We start from the raw sequence: 20,906 nt of genomic DNA on the forward strand, positions 1-20,906 counted from the left end.
CGTATATGCTTATAACATTGCCTTTTTTTCTAATCGAAAAAAAGTGCTAGATACTGTTGAGTCTGTGGCTGATTTAGCTGTTCCCAAGCTGCAGTAAGTGCATATACTTGTAACATCAGATCGGGAATTAATGTTGATCGTTGCAAAAAAAATCCATGAGAAAGAAGAACTCGCAAACAAAATTACACAGTTATTTTGATCGTCTTGATTAATTGATGCAATCTTTTGTGGGTTCGCCAAAATCAGGGTGGCCGCCGGTCAATATAATTTCATTCTTCGGCATGTTATGTAAACATACTCTATAATATGTCATATAACTATATTATATGGCATATGACCAAAGAAAAGAATGGAGAAACTTCACGGGTATAGAAATTAAGTTTAAAAAAATGCTACGGAAGTCGGGCTTGTCAGCAAATATGTGCGGCCTGTGAACCGCATGCTGTCATAAGAAGATCCCGTGATCGTAACTCCATTATTCTTTTCCTTCTAGAGAGAGAGAAAGAGAGAGAGAGTACAACTTTAAATAGAGCACCAACAAACTCCCTTCCACCTTTTACCTACACCTTCAAGCGCTACAAGCTTCTGCCCTCCATAATAATTATGCAGACGTCACTTATTCTTCTTCCTCTCCTTCTGGCTCTGTTTCTGATCACGAATTCAACTCCTGCACAGTCGCGGTCTAAAGGCATCAATCATAACCATCCCTACGTTAGATCTCAAGGGATCCCAGGAAGAGATCAGCAGCAGCTAGAGCAGCAGTTCATGACATGGGTGAGATGGATAGGCACCCTGAATCACTCCCTCTTTGCAACTGCTACCAACATTGTGTCCCCTTCTTTTCTGCTCACGATCGACAAGAATCCGGCAGCCGGAGATTTTACGACGATACAAGATGCCATCGATTCTTTGCCGGCCATCAATTCTGTTAGAGTTATCATCAGGGTTAATCCAGGAACCTACGTGTAAGTGCCTGCCTGCACAGAACACCTTTGATATGTAATCTGTCTCTGCTGAGAAGCCATGGTTTCTTTCTGGTCTTGTGATGTTTAGGGAAAAGGTGAGCATTCCGGCGACCAAAGCTTTCATAACGCTGGAAGGGTCAGGTCCGGATGTGACGGTTGTGCAATGGGGAGACACAGCTCAAACGCTAGGACCAAATGGGCGGCCCCTTGGCACCTTCAACTCTGCAACTTTTGCTGTCAACTCCCCTTACTTCTTGGCCAGAAACATTACTTTCCAGGTAAATATATTACCACTGGCAAACACGTATATTTCTAGTTAATTTGTAGACTGTTTGTTCTTATAATGAGTCACACACTTTGTACACTTCCACAAAAACTGGGTCTCATGCATGTGAGCCAGCGGTGGCGCTAGAAATTTAAGGCGAGGAGAACAAGTGTGTAATTTGGTAGTTTAAAGAATAGAAAAACTGTTAACATTTTTTTATGTCTCAATTATTTTTACAAATAAGAAGGACGGGGTAGGCACTAAATATGTAATACAAAAAAAAAGTGTACTAAAGTGTATAATGACAATGACATCCACGTGTGAGTAAAACAAAGGAGTCCCCCTACAAAAACAAAAAAATTGCAGTGGAAAGTTAAAAGCTTAAAAAGGACTTTTTTTTTCAAAAAAAATCTCAAAATATACCAAACATTTCCTTTTGAAAAATTCTCAAAATATCCCGACTGCCACCTTCTTTTCTTTCAGTGCTACCTGTTGCATGCACCACCTATAATACTCGGTACCCTGGCCAGATCAGAAGAATGTTCAGGTTGTTGAAATAGCCCAAATACCTTGGACAATAAAGTCTAAAATGGAAAGGTGAAAAAAATGCATCCCAAATGAAACAAAGTGCCCTCACTAAACATGTATCACTTATATATATATATATATAAAGGATTTTATGCTGTCATGTGCCAATGTTGTTGGATGATTGAAACTTTAAAAATTTTGTCACTAAAAAACCATTATCATATGAGCATTAGTTTATGATGCAATAATGATTCATGGTGCTTTTAGCAATAACTTCATAATGCTTTCAATGATGGATTTTTATATTACATCTATTATATATATATATATATATATATATATATATATATATATATATATATATATAGCCTTCCTCTCATAGTATTTATAGAGGAGGGACAAGTAGAGTACTACGCACAAATAATAGACCTGATCTCTCCTCGCCACAGTCCATAGTGAGGGTCCATTCACTACCAAAGCCAATTGCTGCTAATGAACATCACCAGCATCTTTATGTTTTGGTCAAATTTGTGCAACGCACGAAACATTGAAGGAATGGTGGGAAATGTTCAGTCGAGAAAAGTGATCTGATGTGAAACGTTCGTTTTTCTTTTTCATTGGCAAGTTGGAGACCAGCTTTGTCAGGTCATGCCACGAGATCGACGCTTCAAGCATTAAACTGTTCCTCAATGTGGTTGACATAATCTTACACCTTTATAATTTTCACGAGAGAGAAAGAGAGAGAGTTATGTGTCCATTGGAAGGTTGGTAGCCTTGCCTTTTAGGTCAAGCAATGCTGCCCAAGTGAAAATTTTGGCAGGGACTTGGAGTTCAAGTCTAGGGCAAGTTCCCTTTTGCACATGGCAACATTTTGGAAGTAATTGGTTCTTGTGAGTAGTAGCAGACATCTAAGAATCATGAACCTGTTCCCATCTTTGGGAGTGCTTGTTTTCTTTCTTCATATGTCTTCTCTTTTATAGGGATGCAGCCAAAACTATGAATCCACCAGGGCAGCTTAGACTTAGGTGGGTCCATCGGCACATGCCTGCTTTTTGAATGGGAGAGAGAGACTGACCCAAGTACTCCAAAAGCAAGACCATTTTGTATCTGGTAAACTCGTGAGTAGAAGAAGTAGGGATGTCAACGAATTGGATTCAGATCGAATATATCCTTAATCATATCCGTTTTTTTTGGATATTCACATATTCGGGTTTGAATTCAGATTCAAATTCGAAAAAAGAAAAGTTATATCTGAATCCGAATCCAAAACCCGATTTTATAATTTGAATCTGATCAAAATCTGATTTTTATATTTATATCTGAATCCAAATTTTGAACCGGATTTTGCCAATTTTCAAAAATTTAATAGCATTATATACAGAATATTTGTCTAAAAATGAATCCGATCCGAATCTGAATCCGATCAGATGTCATTTATTAAATCCGAATCTGATCCGATTTCTTAATCGGATATTATTTTTTTTCCACATCCGATTTTTTCGGATTGGATTAGTTTGATATCTGATTCAAATCGGATATATTGACATCCCAAAGGAGAAATGTTTCATCATATCTCTCAAAAACAGAGCGGAAACCCCCACTTTTCTGCTTATCACCCTAAAGTATCAAATGTGTTTTTGGTGGTGCGGGGTGATGCCTCGCTCCAGTATGCTTTAACTTGCATATCAATGACCCTCCTTTTGCAGTATAGGAGGTTGACACCTTGAGAATTCGAAATAAAGATTGGCTGCCTACAACTCTTCCTCAATTCATTGCACCAACCCCATTGGGGATGACTTTGTATCTAGTAATCGGTCTCCATTTTTTATAAATAAAAGAACTGTTGTGTTTAGTAGCTTTATCTTTATTGAATGCTTAAGGAAATAAAAATTTCAAATTTGTCATAATTTGAAAAATCAAGTTCCACTTTTCCTTCATTTATCTATCAAAATCAAGATGGCATATTTTTTTGTATACCTCATTAGAAATTACTAATATTGATCACGGCAAGGGGCCGGGGAATATTGCTGGGAAACCCGCTAATCATATATAGGATATGGGTGTGTTTCTTCAGAATACAACGCCGGTTCCGCCACCAGGAGCAGTAGGAATGCAGGCGGTGGCGCTTAGGGTTTCAGGGGACACAGCAGCTTTTGTTGGATGCAGGATACTGGGTGCACAAGACACTCTCTATGATCACATGGGCAGGCATTACTACAAGGATTGCTTCATTGAAGGCTCTGTCGACTTCATTTTCGGAAATGCTCTTTCTCTGTTTGAGGTCAGAAATCTCTCTTCCGCTTTGATTACTGAAACCTGGCTAGCATGCTTAGTTGCATATCTGGTTGCCAAAATCTTTTTCAGAAAGAACAAATAAGTTAGCAGTAACATTTAAAGATGCAGCTTCTAATTCAATGTCGAAACGTATACACATGTTAGAAAAAGTAAATTTTGTGATGAACATTTGCTATTTAACAATTTTTTTATTTCTTGTTACAATATTTTTGTATGAAAAATCTGCTGATGTGAAAAGTTGATACTGTGATTATATTTGTAATCAAAATTGATGTTTAGATTCATTAAAAAAGAAATAGGCCACGCTCGATTACATTGGTATATATTCATATACAAGGCATCAAAGATGTGGTAGGTTGTAAGTTGTAGAAGCTGCCCAAATTTGATAATAAGATTCCTATGTTACATTCTTTTTACTCACTTAAACTTGCTTAATCGACCTTAGCTTAGCTGCTTCTATTTTCAACAATTAGATAGTTGGACCTAGGGATGCCAATGGATTTGATGCGAATCAAATATATCGTAAACCATATCCATCTTTTCAGATATTCATGTGTTCATAATTCAAATTTGAACAAAGAAAAGTTGTATCTGAATCTGAATTAGAAATCTGCTTTTATAATTTGAATCTAATTTTTACACTCATATACGAATCCAAATCTGAATTTCGAACTGAATTTGGCTGATTTTCAAAACATAAAAGCACTGAATATAGGAAATTTATTTCAAAATAATTTCAATCTGAATCCGTTTTTGAATCTGATTGGATATTTATATATATCCGACCGGAAGTTATTTAATCCAATCTTATTCCTTAATGAGACATTAATGTTTTTTCTATATCCATTTTTTTTGAACGGTCGATCAGATATCTGATCCAAATCAGATGTATTGACATTCCTCGTTGGATCAGCTGCATAAAGCTTTGAATTTGATTAAAGAGTTTCCGAAGTTCAACCTTCAAGATGTGCATTCCTTGACATAAGCCTAAAATCAATATAAAAATCTTGGGCGCCCAAAGTTAATTGCAGTAATGCATGCTAAACCTCCACTTAGCTTTGCTAAAATATTTCTCATTGTAAAAAGCAAGAAAAGAACACCAACTCTCACTCACAATAATCAATTAACAACAGCCTCAAAGACCAATAATTAGTTCTTGAATTCCAACCAAATTGAAAACTGCCGAGACATGATTGATTGAAGACCAAAATTAAGTTGAAGGTTTTCGCTTGCAGGGATGCCAACTGCATGCAATTGCTCAGAGCTATGGAGCCCTAACAGCACAGAACAGGATGAGCCTGTCCGAGGACACAGGCTTCTCTTTTGTGAATTGCAGAGTTACCGGTTCCGGCGTCGTCTTCCTGGGGAGGGCATGGGGCAACTTCTCCAGGGTGGTCTTTGCCTACACCTACTTGGACAACATCATCGTCCCACAGGGCTGGTACAACTGGGGCGATCCAGCCAGAGAAATGTGAGTTCCCCCGCCCCCTAAACTTGGTCCTTTTCCCATTCTTATATTGTTCAAACACTGCCCGAGCCCGCATGGACACTGTGCGGGCGATTGCCCACACAAGTCCCAGAAACAATTGCTTATTTTTATATTGATACTTGAGGGTAATTTTTTTCATTTACATATTGATGCCTATATAAAATTTAAAATTTTGTTACTCGCGCTCATTAATAGTGATGATCTCTTATTAGGACTGTGTTCTATGGAGAGTACAAGTGCCTAGGACCAGGAGCAAGCTATGCGGGGAGGGTTGCGTGGTCGAAGGAACTGACGGATGAGGAGGCAAAGCCTTTCATCAAACTCAGCTTCGTCGATGGGATGGAATGGATCAGCGTGTATTGATCTCCATTAATCGTCAGATCACAATGTAATTATGCTTCAAATCCACTGTTGTTCGTTCAAATATGACCTTATTCTTCATTGGCTCAAAAGATAATTAAATAAAGAATTAAAGCATCATCTCTATCTCTTCCCCCCGGGTCACATGGAAGGTATTCTCCTTTTTTTTTTTTTTTCCAGCTTCCTATATATATATAAAGAGAGAGAGAGAGAGAGAGAGAGAGAGAGGGGGGGGGGGGGGGAGATGGTAGGAGAGATTGCACTAAAAAAAATAAGAAACCTTTACTTATTCAAAAGAACGTGAGTAAAAATAGAGAAAATGTCACTGACGTTTTTGCAAAAAGTTAAAGAAGATTGTGTACAAATAACTACAATGACGAAAGGCCAAAAGTCAGTAAAGACAATATAAGGATATGCCGTCAGAATACACAAAAACACCATCACTAGAAATGGGTTTTCTCGTCTCCCATTTACTGACATACTTGGAGTGATAAAAATGTGAGAAGTCAAATCCTCTAGCCATCTTGAGCTCCATTCGGCCACAGCCACCCTATGTATTTCATAGGGCCGGTGGAATTAAATATATTGCCCGATACAATGCATCGGACAATGGGTTTGGGGAAGCCATAGGATTTCTTTGTCCAAAACTGAGAGAGAGAGTAAACCTAACAAGTCTCATTCCCTTTTTAGGATTCATCAATGTTAAAGTGAGGAAGATGGGTAAAATTAAGAAGTCAGTGAGAGTAAGAGAGAAAAGAAAATACAAAAAAACAAGCAATATTTTCCATAACATTTTTCTTAGGGCTTGATTTTCCAGATTTTATCCGCCACCTACAAAAGTACTGAATGTTAAGGACCCAAACATAGCATATTTGTATTAGAAGAAGAATTTTGCGTTCACGGGACACATGTTTTAAGAACACATTTTCTTGTTTTAGAGGACATGGAGTGGTATGCTATCATGCATAACTAGTGTTTGATTGTTGGATCTAAGAGCAACATTTATAAACATATTACATTTTCTCAAATAGAAATATGGTATTCTTGAACAGGAAATTTTCATTGTAGGGATGAACTAGAGTTTTAAAATTTTAATAAGGGCCAAAGTATAATTTTTTAATTTTTTTATATCAGTTAAACTAAATTTAAAACAAAAACTTATGAGTAAAATTTTGATTTTTTTTTTCAAATCCGGGTGGGCGAAGAGGTACCATGGCCCCCTGCTTCTACCCGTGTTCTTGAAATATATGTTTCAAGATGTTTTCCATGTGCACAATATTTTACTTACGAAACATCTTCTAAGTGTGACAACCACAAAAGTATGTCTACAGTATTCAATTTAGATGTCAACTTGTTTTTAAGTGTTTATTTAGGGGCCGTTTGATGGCTCAGAAATATATTTTTGGAAATATAGGAAATGGAAAAATGGAATGGGAAAAATCTTTTCGATTCCAATTTTGGTGTGTGTGTGATGACTCAGAAATATATTTCCAATTCTATATTTCTGAGTTTGATGGTACAGAAATATATTTTCAGATTTCCAGAAAATTAATTCTTAGTTAGATAATAAGGAAACATTTTTTTAGTGTTTAGAGGTTAACAAGAATAATGGGAACCTTGTGTGGAGCATCCTCAAGGACGATAACCAACCCTTGAACTTTCACACATTTCACTGATCTTGAGAATTTGCTGTAACATAGCTGACATTGGTTTGGAATCACAGCAGAGAAGATCAGCAACCAGAAGGTGGTCAATCACTGCAGTTACCTTGCCACTTCTAGAGGGCCAAGTTTCAGAACTCAACGGTCGAAAATATTTTTATGCGTTTGTTAGGATGAAAAAATTTTGAATTTTTGAAATTTTTTTCTGAGTAAATAGTATTTTTCCGGCCCGTCAAACGGGCCCTTAAGTCCTTTAAGGCAGCCCTAATACACTTTACATATACGTAGTAGGGTAAACCCCGATGTGCATGCCGGGGGCCGCACGTAACTCAGTCTTCATTTGGTTTAGCAATTGTCACGTCCACTATTTATGATCACTTTGAATTAGATTAATTGCCTAAAGAGTATAGATTTGGCAGTCAGACTGCAGGGGCGGAGCCAGGATTTTGTTTCAGAACGGGCCAAATAATTCAACCTCGGATCTGGGTAGGGCCAAACTGAACCTAAATAAAAAAAAAATACATTGCACAACTAATAATTTTTATTTTTCTAATATAATTTTTTTTTTTAAGTTAGTTAGGGTGGGCCACCCCTGTCAGACTGGTGTGTGTGAAGACTTCGTGTTGCCAGTTTGATTCCCATAGGCATTATTTTTTATTTCCATAAGCATTACTCACATTTGTGACATATATGGAGGGGGGTGTGACTTGGGGTCAAAGAGTCACACTGACCTACCTCGAGTCTTGATGCAACTTTGGACCCTAAATACAAGGAAAAGGTGAGAGACTTCGACCTTCACTCAAACGGTTTCGCCTATGACCCAAATCAGCTTGTTCGGTCTCCACATTACATGGTGTGGTGAAACCATTACTTGTGTTGATAAACATTGTTACTCAAGCAAGCTCTAAAACTATGTGCTACTCTGTACCCCTGTATAATTAAGAACCTGTTTTGGCTTATGATGTGTTTCAAATCTTCGACCTCCAGGAAATAAATTAGCAGAATCTTTTCAATGTCACGAAACGCCGTTTCTTTGGAGGTAAGACATTTATTATACCCCATGTTATGAATATTTATATCCCCTAATTATATATCATCGTTGATCAGCAGAAATAATTGCTGCACATAATGGATCGAAATAAAATCATTTACTAACTTGATTGTAGAGTCAAAACTAGTTTGAGATAATTATTTAGAATATTTGATCAATTTTGGTCACCTCTTATATATTTTCATAAAGAGACGGTTTGCGCCAATGATCAATAACCACAGAAACTCGGTTTGTTTTTTCTGAAGAATAAATACATTTAGAAAAAAAAAAGTTACATTTCTAACTTGGGTTGGATCTAGAGTTTAGCAAATCCAACTTAATCGGACCTCATCTAATTAGTTGATTAGCTCGGACTAACTAGCATGAAATCAGTTGGTCAGAATCAGTGGCACAGTGAGGATTTTTTTATTGGAGGGCGAACCGATTTTTCTTTTTCAAAAATTTTGAAGGCCTTCTCAAAAATTTTATAGGAGCCAACTTAAAAATATTTATAAAAATTATAGTGCGCAATTGGTTTCCTAAGTCTCAAAAGAAAAAATGCCCCCTGCCTGCCCCTAGTACTGTGCCTATGTTAGTTCTCAGGCTCAACCTCAAGCTCTTGTGATGTACAGGTATCAGTCCCAACCTCAAATTCATCTGAAAATGCATACAGAATGCAAATAGATTACTTTATAAAACATGAAACAATTTCTACTAGATCCAACAAAAACATGAAAAGAATTTATTGTTTAAAACACTTTAACAGCTGCAACAAAACAATGTAAGGAGCATAACGTAGTTGGTCGAGCTAGGATCCTATAGAAAGACAGGTCTCTAATTCAATTCTCGTAGGTGTTATGTTCTTGTGTTTTAAAGTGGTAAGGCGCGACATCCAAGTTGAAGGGTGTACGTTGCTATCGCTGACACCGACGCAGCTCAAGACCCCAGAAGTAGGGACAATGGGGGGCCTTCGGGCCTCTTTTCGGACGGTGGGACGAACCTCTTGCTCACTTGAACAATGCTGCCACTTATTTTAATAAAAATCCAAAAATTATGCCCTTCTTCTTCTGTCGAAAAAAAAAAAGAGGTTGCATTGAAAGAGCACAACATGGCTGTGGGGCAGTTGGCAGGTGAAAACCTATTGACAGTTCAATTCCCATGGGTGTTAGTATTTTATACCGAAAATAGTGTTAGAGCAAAGCACTATACTAAGTGACACAAGTTAGGCTCATACTATTTATGAGAAATTACCATTTTCATCCACCGTAATAACTATCATACGACGGAAGTAGCATAGCTGGTCGAACTAACAGGCCGATAAAAGTTTGGGCAACATTTTGATTCTCATGAGTGTTGTTCTTTTGGACTACTAACTGTACGATGCTCTAGTTGATGGCTGTACCACTCTTAACCAAATTCAAAAGTAGTTTTGGGCTTGTGAGGCAAGGAAAAGAGAAGGAGATACTTAACTTCTTACCCACCATAATAATTGAAAAAGGGTTGACATTCAGGTGTTCACCACTTTCCTTACATGAGCGGCCAATGAAGTCTAGTTATGTTGCAATCATTTAAGCAACTGAGACGCGCATTTAGAGCAAGCGCCATGACAGAAGCCATAACTGCCAGCACTGCTCGATTCGAACAGCCTAAATGAATTTCATAAATAGCAGGAAGCTTCCTTGTTTAATGACTGTAAGTAGCGTGAAGGGATCTGCTTCTCAAAGTTGAGTGAATGAGGGAGTGTCGTTCAATGTGAAATGGCTCACTGAAATAGTTTTAGTTTTATTGCAATGCTGAACACATTCAGTGTTATGCTCTTTGTGAGGGAATTTTTAACATTTTTTGAAAAAAAAGTGTTCATTTTCATTAAGAAAATAATTTTTGCCTTCTTTATTTCTACAGTTACAAAAGAAGAGTCTCCTTTTTGGCATCCATTTGGGTAGAGGATAACTTGCTACATGATGTCGATTATGTGAAAAAAATAAAGAACGTTAAATAGATTTTAAACTGGCTACTGCATGTTCCAGGCTAATTCCTCTTCTTCATGTCTTCTCCCAACTCCGTAGTAACATTCACAAATCAGGGTTAATTGAAGACGAGAGGTCATTGACAAGCAGGTTGAAGCGCAACAGAAGCAGCATTGAAAGCAAACTTTGTATTTTCAGGGAATGAATAAAGGGTATTTTTCAGGGAATGAATAAAGGGTATTTTCAGGGAATGAATAAAGGGTTGGGTGGAAGCTTCAGCTCCTTTTTAAAATACTCTTCCTACTCAAGCACAAGATGTTTTTATTAGTTTTGGATTTTCATGAGAAATTTTCTCATGATGAGAGACAAGCGAACATGGGCAAGCATTGAGGAGATGCATATTTAATGTCAGGTATAAGCACCGTATCACAATTAATTTGAAAGGGACGTAACCTAGAAAATTAAACCCTTTCTAATTAAAGTCAATTAACTGGAACGCGTGCCAAAGTTTGCAGTATTATCTCTGCTACGGTAAACTGTCCCCCCGCGTGGAAACATACTTGTGCAATTAAGTTTATATTAAATCCACTTTCATGGAGAATAAATATCAAATTTAACAACTACCAATCAATAACTATAATATATTGAAGAGTTGACTGTGCCCGAGGGGCGTGCCATAGTTGCATGGCTTGTGAGGCGCTCAGACAAAGTTTGATTCTTGCAGAAAAAAACTCCCCTAGAAATATGACGGTTTTCCTAGTGAACCAAATTTGCCACCAAAAATAAATGTGTTCTAATGGAATCGCCATTTCTTAGATCGCTGTGACACCAAAGAGAAGGTAGCAAGCAAATGATGTTGTGTGTCATAACGGAATCCAGAAGAAAGGAACACTAATGTAAAGAGAGAGAGACAGATGCAGCCAATTACTCGAGCCAGTTAAACTTGCTTTAAACTGAATGAGTTTTAGTAAGGAATGTCAATATATCTGAGATATCCAACCGAACTGTTTCGACAAAAATAGATAAGAAAAGAAAATGAAATATTAGATTAACAAATTGAATCATATTCGGATTTAAGAAACGAGGTCCAATTGGATTCGGATTGATATTTGGATCAGATTTAATTTTAAATCAATACGGTATATCTAATGCAATTACATTTTGAAAAACAGTCAAATTCAGTTCAAAATTCGGATTCAAATTTGAATGTAAAAGTCAAATTCAGATTTTGAAATTGGATTTCGGATTCGGATTGGATTCAAATATAACTTTTTTTTTCCTATTTGAATGAGGTAGCCAAAAAAAAATGTAATTAAAAGTATATCCAATTCAAATCTGATCAATTGACATCCACAGTCCTAGTTGAGCTGGGTTCCAGAATGTGAGAGAGAGAGCCAATTAGTCAAACCAGCTCAATTTGACTTAAGCTAAACAGGTTCTAGTCGAGCTGGGATCAAGCATCCTCAGTTTGGGCTCGAGCCGAGCTACAGCCTGTGACTGCGTTCCGAGCCTTGGCCGACACCTATTGGCTTGACCAGGTTTAAATTAAAAATATATTTTTATGTAAAATAGTATACATATATATATATATATATATATAATCATATGTATAAATCAATTAAAATAATACTAAACATAACTTATCAAGTCGAATCAATTTTTTTCGAACCTGAGTCGGGGCCCAATCCAGGCTCGGTACCGAGTACATAGTATCCGTTGGGTACCTGGCTGGCCCGATGAGCAGCCTGCTCAGGTAGCTCAAACTCGGTTAATTTAATATCCGGGCCCAATCCAGGCTCGGTACCGAGTACATAGTATCCGTTGGGTACCTGGCTGGCCCGATGAGCAGCCTGCTCAGGTAGCTCAAACTCGGTTAATTTAATATCCGGCCCCACTCGAGACTTTTGGTTTCAGTCTATGTAGGAAGTCGGTGACACATAGCCGCCCAGATAAAGCCCGATTGCTCAATTATGGCATTAAGCTCGAGAAGAATGCATTTGATACAGAGCGTTGCCCTATACTTATTGCAGGCTCTGATACTGAAATAACTCAGCTTATGCGGTCTTCATAAACATCGCCAATTTTTTCTTTCTTGACAAGCAGAGTAACCCTGCACTATTGGCTGTCATCGGTACATCTCTTTTATAACTTGTGAGTTCAATGTCCTGGTTGTCGTGACTGAAGAGTTCAACTCCAAAACTTCCTGCTTAACCTCGCTAGCTTGCTGGACAGCTTAGTTACCATTAAAGGCATGAGTTGGCTTTAGCATATCACCCTGTCATTTTTTGTCTCCGCCGAATCCTGCGAGCTGCGTTTAAGGCCAAGGAAGATCAGAAGTTGGCCGTGAGTTTATCTTTTAATTCTCCTACTTACTGCAAAAACACATGTTAAACATTACACAAGAACCTAAACCATGCAAAAAGAGCCGATAGCCAATAATTTTTGGTGTTTAATTGATTTGATTTGGAGAAACTTCTTCAAATTTGATGGTAACAGTTTGGTGGTTTTCAACATGTCTTTGTAAAACTCAAATTTTCACATCTATGACTTTGGTTCCCAAGGGAATTGGCGCAACGGTTAGGGCAGCAACTGATATATATAACATTGAAACTACAATTAATTAACCCTTCAATACAAATTAATTAAACCCTTCAACTGGTTTCCTTTGATTTCTAATTCCACACTGGTGTATAGGTTTGATCCTTAAGTGCAAAACCTGTAAAGAGTCGCATCCTTTTTTTCCTTTTTCTTTTTCTTTTTGAGTCTTTTATCTTGGAAAGGTCGATGATTTCTTTTACGTTCTATACCTGATGGTTTGTACCTACCAATATATTATATAATACATAATATAGTACTCGAACTCAACGAAAAGAGACAATAGATGGAAAATTGAATGTGCGTGATGGTAAAGAACAAAACACCCTTTCCACCGAGAGTAGAATGCTCCTCATTCACTGACGTTGAGGCTTGGTACACTATTTTAAAAGATGACATGAAAAGCATCTAGTTTAAAGCGCGTTTGCCTTGCAGCCATAATTTAAAGAAAGGAAGTAAGATCCCTTTTCAAGGGAAGTAAATTTCGACTAAAAATGGGAACAGAGATTTTTGTGGCGATTCCTTGTGAAACAGACCCTGGGGAATGGAAATTGATATTACTTAGTTTTGTATAAACGATCTGTTCATCATTGCTCCCAATCTAAGTTACACAAAGTTTGATCTATGAAACTTGAGTAGTCAAGTTTGATTTTTCTTAGCAACAAAAATTATACTTTTGCTTCTTACTTGCTTCCTTCTTTTCTCTCACAACTTTTTGTACTTGGTGTACTGATTGCTCCAAAGTAAATATGAGCAACACAAATTGAAGGCAAAGACAATAAACAAGATAAGGATCGCTTTATATGATATGATCCAAATATAAATATTATGCATCTAATGCCTAAACATTAGTCCAGTAACTTACTAGTAATAAAAGTGGAAAAAGAAAGAGAATCCAACTCAGGGGAACGGACTTTGCAGTAAACTCTTCTGCGTTGTTCAAATCAATCCTATGGAGCTGATCTGAGATAGTAACTTTAGCTGCTCTGCATGCCTTGATCTATTGCTTCATCTATTCTCATCATTTAGTTGAAAGGCTCATGTGATTTTTAGAAAATGGATCCAGCAAAGACAGAACAGAAAGAAAGCGTATTACTGTGAATCTTTTAACATCTTGAGATCTCTCCTTCACCACTGACTTCGAGGGGAGATCAATTGGTTGCTGTCCAGGCGTGGGCTCCGGCCGGGTTCCGGCGAGCGATCGAGCCGGTTGAGCACTACGTTCTTGAAACTGAACGATTCCTGATCTGTTGAGCAAGTTCTGTGCATCCCCAGTTCTTTCAAACTGGCCCCTGTCTCAATTGCCTCTTGAAGAGACAAGATTTTCCTCATGACTGGATCCATGCGCTGTTTAGGAGCACTCTGCGCCCGTGCCTTTGACTGGGAGCTGGCTGGAAAATTGGCCGTGCAGCTATAGCTGGCGATGCTGCTCTGGCAGCTCCTTGTACTTTCTCCAAGCGCCGACCGAGTCTCCTGGATGTAGGAACCTGCGAAGCGAGGCGTGTTGTGCGCGGTGACAGACCGGCGGCGGTGGTTGCCTGGCACGTCCCGATCAGCTGCGGATCTAGATGGAGTAGAGGAAGCAAAGGTGTCTGAAGGGTGGCGGGGAGAAAGCTCGTACGGTGAGAAAGATGTGAACGACTCAAAAACGGCCGGATTTCTTCTGTGCCGCCGGGGTTTCTGTCTTGGTGTACCGTCCATCTCGACGATCTTCAGAATCTCTCTTCCCGTGAAGCCATAAACTGCATGGCTACCGTGGATGGCAGGCACATTTTCGGTTCTTGCCCCATCAAATTGCTCCTGCCATGTTGGTGAATTGAATCAATGACCAAAAGTGGCGCCAAATAAAAAGTACAACACCAGACCCGAGTTCCAAAATCCAGTGAAGAAAACTAAATAAGAGAAGAAAGACAAAGAAGACGCAAGGATTTTAAGGTTCCAAGACAAGATTTTTCTACGCTCAGGGTTTCATGGAGTCTTTTCGCCACTACACGAGAATAAAAAAAATATAAGAAACCGCCCTCTCGTAAACATAGGGATTGAAGCAAACCTGCAAAAATGTAAAGATTCGTTTCGTAGAAATTGAGAAATCTATTAAGTATAGATCACGATGAACAGTGGTTCACTTGGAAAATTTTGTTCCGTTGAACAAACTCGTCTGGGGATTTTCAAATCCAAGTTGTCTTTAACTTGAATTCCGAGCTAAAAGAAGCAAACATGCATCCTAAATTTGTTGCATTTACCAGATGTGGTTACTGAACCCAGCCGTAAAATAGGACATGGAAACGGAGAGACTCACAATGAGCCTGCGCCGGCGAGGTTCGCCGTGAAACTTTCGGTCCTTGGAGGAGGAGGAAGAGTGTGCCTTGCCCATGCGTAGTGCAGCCTGAGCTCGGAGAAGTGCCTTCATACTGTATAACGTTTTGGCAGCTTCTTTCCGAACCAGGTAGCCTCTAACATATGCCTGCAACTTCACCAGTCCTTTCAGGGCTCTGAGTGCTTTTCTTGCCTGCCATCAATCACCAAGATGAGAAAAACTACCAATAAGGTGCATATAAAATGGCACGGATTTATAAAAATTTTACTGTTTAGTGATCTTTTCTTGGCTCACCAGGAAGCCGCGGAACATAGTCTGGATAGTGATGGCGGCCCGCCGCTCACGGCCGGAGAATACTAAATTCCTGCCTTTGGTGGTTAGCCTGACCACAGCCGCCGCAGCTTGAGCTGCCGCTACAGCAGCATCGGTAGCTGCCATAGTGGCAGCTGCTACTGCTATAGCGTGCATGTTTTGTTCCTTCTCTGCAGCGTCGAAGAAGAACGAGTCCCTGTGGGAGTGAGTCCGCGACCCAGAGACTGAGACCGACGATGGAGACGCCTTTCCCTTGCCGAAGGGATTGCCGGCGCACCTTTGCCGCGATTTCTGATTCTCGTCGCCGCTGTTCTTCTCCACGTGCTTCTTCCCTCCCCATAGACGGCCCAGCCATCTGCTTGCTCTTCCCATCGTTATCCAGTGTTCCCGGTGAAGGTGCCCTCTCCTTTTCTTCGACGGCCATCTAAGCAAACAATAAAGAGCAGTTATTAAACCGAAGCAAGGTATCGGGCAAGGAATGGGCCGTATATATATATATATATATATATCCCTTACAAGGACAAAAACATGATCTTGAAATTTTTTGTCAAAAAAAATTATGTAAAACGTGAACCTCCTAATCTTACGTCGGTCTAATATGTAGTGCTCATGGGTCTCGTTATATACACAAGCTTCTTCGCATACCACGTATCTCTAAAAGTGAGTCAAGGGCTCAATGCAAGTGGAGTAGCGGTACCGTTGGCATTTTCCGTATATAACCATAAATTTTGAAAAATGATATTTGAGTAACTATTAAAATTTAAAACTTTAATTCAGCCCTCCTCATGAAAATTTTTTTGTTCCGCCCATGCTTGCAATGCACATGTTAATGTGTCATAGGCCAGGCCAACTAGATCTAAAGATTAGTATCCATAATTAATTAGTCTCATAAAAGACCATGAAATAGAGCTCATCTCAAGGAAAACCTTACTCCTAAGAACGGATATCCATCTAGTTTTCAATATATTTTTAGACCAGTTCAAACTACTCTTTAATTGTTCTTAATTACTCTTTATTGGTTAGAGATGGGGAAGCATCCAATGTGGTTATGTGGTTATATGCATAAGCCTATTATATGCATGACACCTGACTTTAAGAGTGAGCTAGAGCTATTAGGTCAGGGATTAGTATGTCATGCACAATGAGATATATGTATGATGCGCATAACCATCTCTCCGAAAACTTATTTAGAGAGGCCAATATTTAAACGGGAATCCTCCACTGCACTGTCCGGACTGATCAAGATTTTTTCCAGCCAATACTATTCCCTCTTGTATTTTGTTATATACTGTTTCTTCTAGCCAACTCTTGATATAAACCTCCTTCTAGGTTGTCGCACATGACATGTGTCTTCAACTTGTTTTGAGGCGATATAAGAGAGAGAGAGAGGGGGGGAATTGGTATATCTAGTCTATATATATATATATATATATATATATATATTGAGGGAGAGAAAGAAAGAGAGGGAAATTGGCACATCCGTGACAAAAACGAACCCTCTTGAATTATTAATAAAATATGTTTTACACAAACATAAACATTCTAGAATGCCTACACACACTAATTTAATATAAAACAAGACTTTGCTGCTCCAGTTGTTTTTATAAAGTGAACCATAACTCTATGATATTTTTGTCAGATGAAGAGCTGATCAGAGTAGTCGGATTTTTAGATCGGATGGCCCTTAAGCTGCCTGTTTTTTATTGTTTAGCTTTTTTCCATTTTCTCTCTTCCCGACCTTCCCTCCCTTGTTCACTCCCTCCCTCAAGCATTTCCACTGTCAGGAGTGGCCGCCGGTGGGCTGGCCTGTTCTTCGCATCTGGGTGGATGACCAGCATTGGGGGATGCCACCGGCGGCAGCCAGTGGCGGTAGAAATGAGGGAGCTAGGGAAGGGAGAGAGGTGGCTGCTGGCGCCATTCCCTGACACCGGCAGGCCCGTTAGGAGGACGGAGGCCCGGCGGGCCCCGTGGGCCTCCATCAGGATGGCGGAGGCCCAGCAGGCTAGAAAATAGCACCAGCAGCTGCCGTCGCCGGTGGATCAAGTTGGGAAGGGAGGAGACAGATGGAGAAGAGGGGAAACTGGAGCAAGCGAGGGAGGATTGAAGAGAGTGTGTAAAAAAAAAAAAGTAAAACAAATGAACAGCAGGAGGGCCATCTGATTTAGATCAGACGGCTCTAATCAGTTGTCCATTTGACAAATAAAAGATAGAATTATGGTTCACACCTAACAAAGGTTGAAGCTAGCTTGAGCAGGTGGTGCGGACGGACAAATCCAAGGACAAATCAAACACTTTTTAATACAAAATTTAAAAATTTTTGTCATACAAACTTTATAAAAATTAACTTGATGCCACAAAATAACATGGAAGTCTCTAGCACGTAACGAGGAAAACATTTACCTATGAGCGCAAAAACAAAAACAACACAATAGTAACTTTCTATTGAATATCTAAATGTCCATTTCATTTGCATAATTGACCAAACTATGGTTGAGGGGAGGGTTGTATGTGCTTAGGCCTCAAACCTGCAACAAGCTTTACAAAGACCCCATGTAAGTCCATATGAAACGTCGATTTCACAAAGTTGATTAACATGGTGAGTGATATCCGTGAGCCGAAATCCTCCAACCATTCATTCATTCAAATGACTTACATGTAACATGGTTGGATTCTTCCAGCTATCTGCGTGCCGAGGAATCTTGTCATCCAGATATAGAAACATTCGGATCGATGGGAAGAAGATATATATATATATATATATATATTATGAGTTTAAGGGAGATGGGGCATGCAGCACTCTCAATTAGAACAATACAAACCACACATCTGCCAAGTTGGCTTTCTTTGATGGGACGGCAACCAAGAAGTATGTGGTTGAGGTTTTCTTTCAACCCTGCTGAACGATGACTTTCCAACATCAGGTTGAATTTTAGATAACATGCAACCACATACGTTGCATTTTACAAACGGCGTACACAGACATATAATATATATATATATATATATAAAGAAATTGAATTGTGACTCTAGTTTTTTAGAGTCACTCATCCAATAGACAATTAAAAAAAATAAGGAGAAAAAGTGATGATGGGTATTTTTGTCACCTAATATTAATTTACATTTTTTTCTTTCTTTTTTCTTTCAATCATCCATATGCTTTAGAAAGACGGCTTTGGTTAGATGATAGGTGATTCTCTACATAATCGAAGTCATCGCTAACTCTCTCTCTCACACACACAAATATATATATAGATAGATATATATAGAGAGAGAAGGGAGGGGAGGTCATAAAACTCCTTTTTTTCCTTAATAATGAAGTTGATTTCCAACTCAAAAACTTTAGGACAACACCATTGGAAAAGCTAGCAGAAGGTAGGTTCTTCAATTGACGCTCTTAGATTCCTGTCCAAAGAGAAAGCTTCCCTTTGCTACTCAAATTTCAAGATAAGGTGGCACCATGACCACATGCTCCTCCCTCTTCCCAAAGATCGATGGACGCTACGAACCGACATTTGCTTAATTTCTCTCCATAAGAAAAACCACATAGTGTGGCAAGTGATTACTGGAATAAACCATGTACATGAATTTAATTTACAGAAGTAAGAGTCACACATAAATCTTCCTATTTTATATTGACATTTTGTATGGTTAAAAAAAAGGTTTGGGCATGCACCATTCTCCCAAGGCTATATACAATCTTCCGGGATTCAAGGAAAAGACAATTGAAAGAGAAAAAAAAAGAAAGAAAAGCGAAACGTGTTGTTAGCAAGGAGTAATGGAATATTGCACTCCCCTTTTCTCATCTTCCGGGGACTTCTTTGGCGGCGGCCTCATGAATCTCATGCCTTCTGGAAGTGCTTCTAGCAAGCAGCTTCCTCAAGCTGTTCTTGCCCTCTTTCTTCTTGTTGTTGTTGTTTGAAAAAATGGATGAGGGAGGTATCGTCTCTAAGCTAAGCCGTGTCTCGAGCTGCTTCGACACTGCGACGATCTCATACGAGTCCCAGAGCGACTCGTTGAAGTCCCATCTCCGCGCAGCTTCCTCGGCCATCTTCTTCATCGCCTCCATCTTAAACCGCGAAGGCTTGCTCCTGTAATTGCCCTTGTGGGCTTCCCATTCCTTGATGCTCCTGGCGTTGCCTGAGTGGCCATGCCAAGCCTGGGCCACAGCCTTCATGATCTCTATCTCTGACCTCCCTTCATGGTGATCCTCTTCATGCTTTTTCCTCATCTAGGCAATGGTACAGAGAAAGAACGAAAGAAAGAGAGGGAGAGGGAGAGAGTTGATGAATAAAGGCCTCACATTGGTGGCTTGGGGAAGATAAGTTTCATTGGTGATAATGTTTCTCAATGCGACCCACCTCCCCAAAAAAGAAAATGAATGAATGAAACTTGCGGATTTATATATATATTGACAAGATCATATGGTATGTCCTGTCCTTGTCTTAGATTGCTTTACTGACATGACACATTGGTGGTATACGACAGACTGGTATGTTAATGTGCTGCTGTTCTTTTTTCTTTTTTTTTTCTTCTCTCTAATTTGTGGGTTTTATTGGAAAATTTTGGCTAAAGGACACTAGTTTGTAATTTAAATTTTTTATACAACACCTGTATGTAAATTAGAAAAACTGCTGTGAAAGTTCAATATAAAAATAAATGTTTTTTATGGTTTTGTGCGGGCAATTGCTCACACCTGCCTTTATTTGCTTTCTAAGCAGGAAAAGTACAAAAATTTTGATGGTTCTCATAAAATTAATGGCAATGGCAATCCTTTGAGTAGATTTAATAAAAGAATGGTGTTCACATGAAGGTGAGCCAGAATTTTTTGGCTCCAAAATATTAATTCAATAATTTTAAAATATTTCAATAGATAGCCAAATGATTAAGAGGCACCAAATATATGAATAATTAAATGATGGGAGGAGTAACATGTATATAAATAAATTTTGTGTGGCCGTGCAGGCAACTGCCCACACAACTGGATTTTATGTAATTTGATTTGAATTTGGACTTGAATTCGGACCTATTTATCTTTTTAAAATTGATTTTGGTTCCGATAAACAAGATTGAAAATTTATATGTGATTGGATTGTAGCTTTAACGGATCCCAGTCAGATATCTT

At 38.9% G+C, this 20,906-nt stretch overlaps 3 protein-coding genes across 3 annotated transcripts; 1 reads left to right on the plus strand and 2 right to left on the minus strand.

Annotated features, from left to right (window-relative positions):
• The first annotated feature begins 532 nt into the window (after positions 1-532).
• On the plus strand, positions 533-6,011 carry LOC116256325 (probable pectinesterase 53). The gene is made up of 5 exons (XM_031632663.2): positions 533-965; positions 1,054-1,243; positions 3,833-4,039; positions 5,289-5,524; positions 5,755-6,011. The coding sequence occupies exons 1-5, from the start codon at positions 604-606 to the stop codon at positions 5,903-5,905; spliced, it is 1,146 nt and encodes a 381-aa protein (XP_031488523.1). The 5' UTR covers positions 533-603; the 3' UTR covers positions 5,906-6,011.
• An 8,064-nt stretch (positions 6,012-14,075) lies between these two features.
• LOC116255986 (protein IQ-domain 26-like) lies at positions 14,076-16,166 on the minus strand. The gene is made up of 3 exons (XM_031632095.2): positions 15,767-16,166; positions 15,455-15,664; positions 14,076-14,955 (listed from the first exon to the last, which is right to left on the minus strand). The coding sequence occupies exons 1-3, from the start codon at positions 16,154-16,156 to the stop codon at positions 14,284-14,286; spliced, it is 1,272 nt and encodes a 423-aa protein (XP_031487955.1). The 5' UTR covers positions 16,157-16,166; the 3' UTR covers positions 14,076-14,283.
• A 3,148-nt stretch (positions 16,167-19,314) lies between these two features.
• LOC116256431 (uncharacterized) lies at positions 19,315-20,141 on the minus strand. Its single transcript, XM_031632795.2, has one exon. It carries the CDS (start codon positions 20,010-20,012, stop codon positions 19,584-19,586), a length of 429 nt encoding a protein of 142 aa, XP_031488655.1. The 5' UTR covers positions 20,013-20,141; the 3' UTR covers positions 19,315-19,583.
• Between the last annotated feature and the right edge of the window lie 765 nt (positions 20,142-20,906).

This window comes from Nymphaea colorata, chromosome 6 (genome assembly GCF_008831285.2).
Source record: "Nymphaea colorata isolate Beijing-Zhang1983 chromosome 6, ASM883128v2, whole genome shotgun sequence".
Taxonomy (NCBI): domain Eukaryota; kingdom Viridiplantae; phylum Streptophyta; class Magnoliopsida; order Nymphaeales; family Nymphaeaceae; genus Nymphaea; species Nymphaea colorata.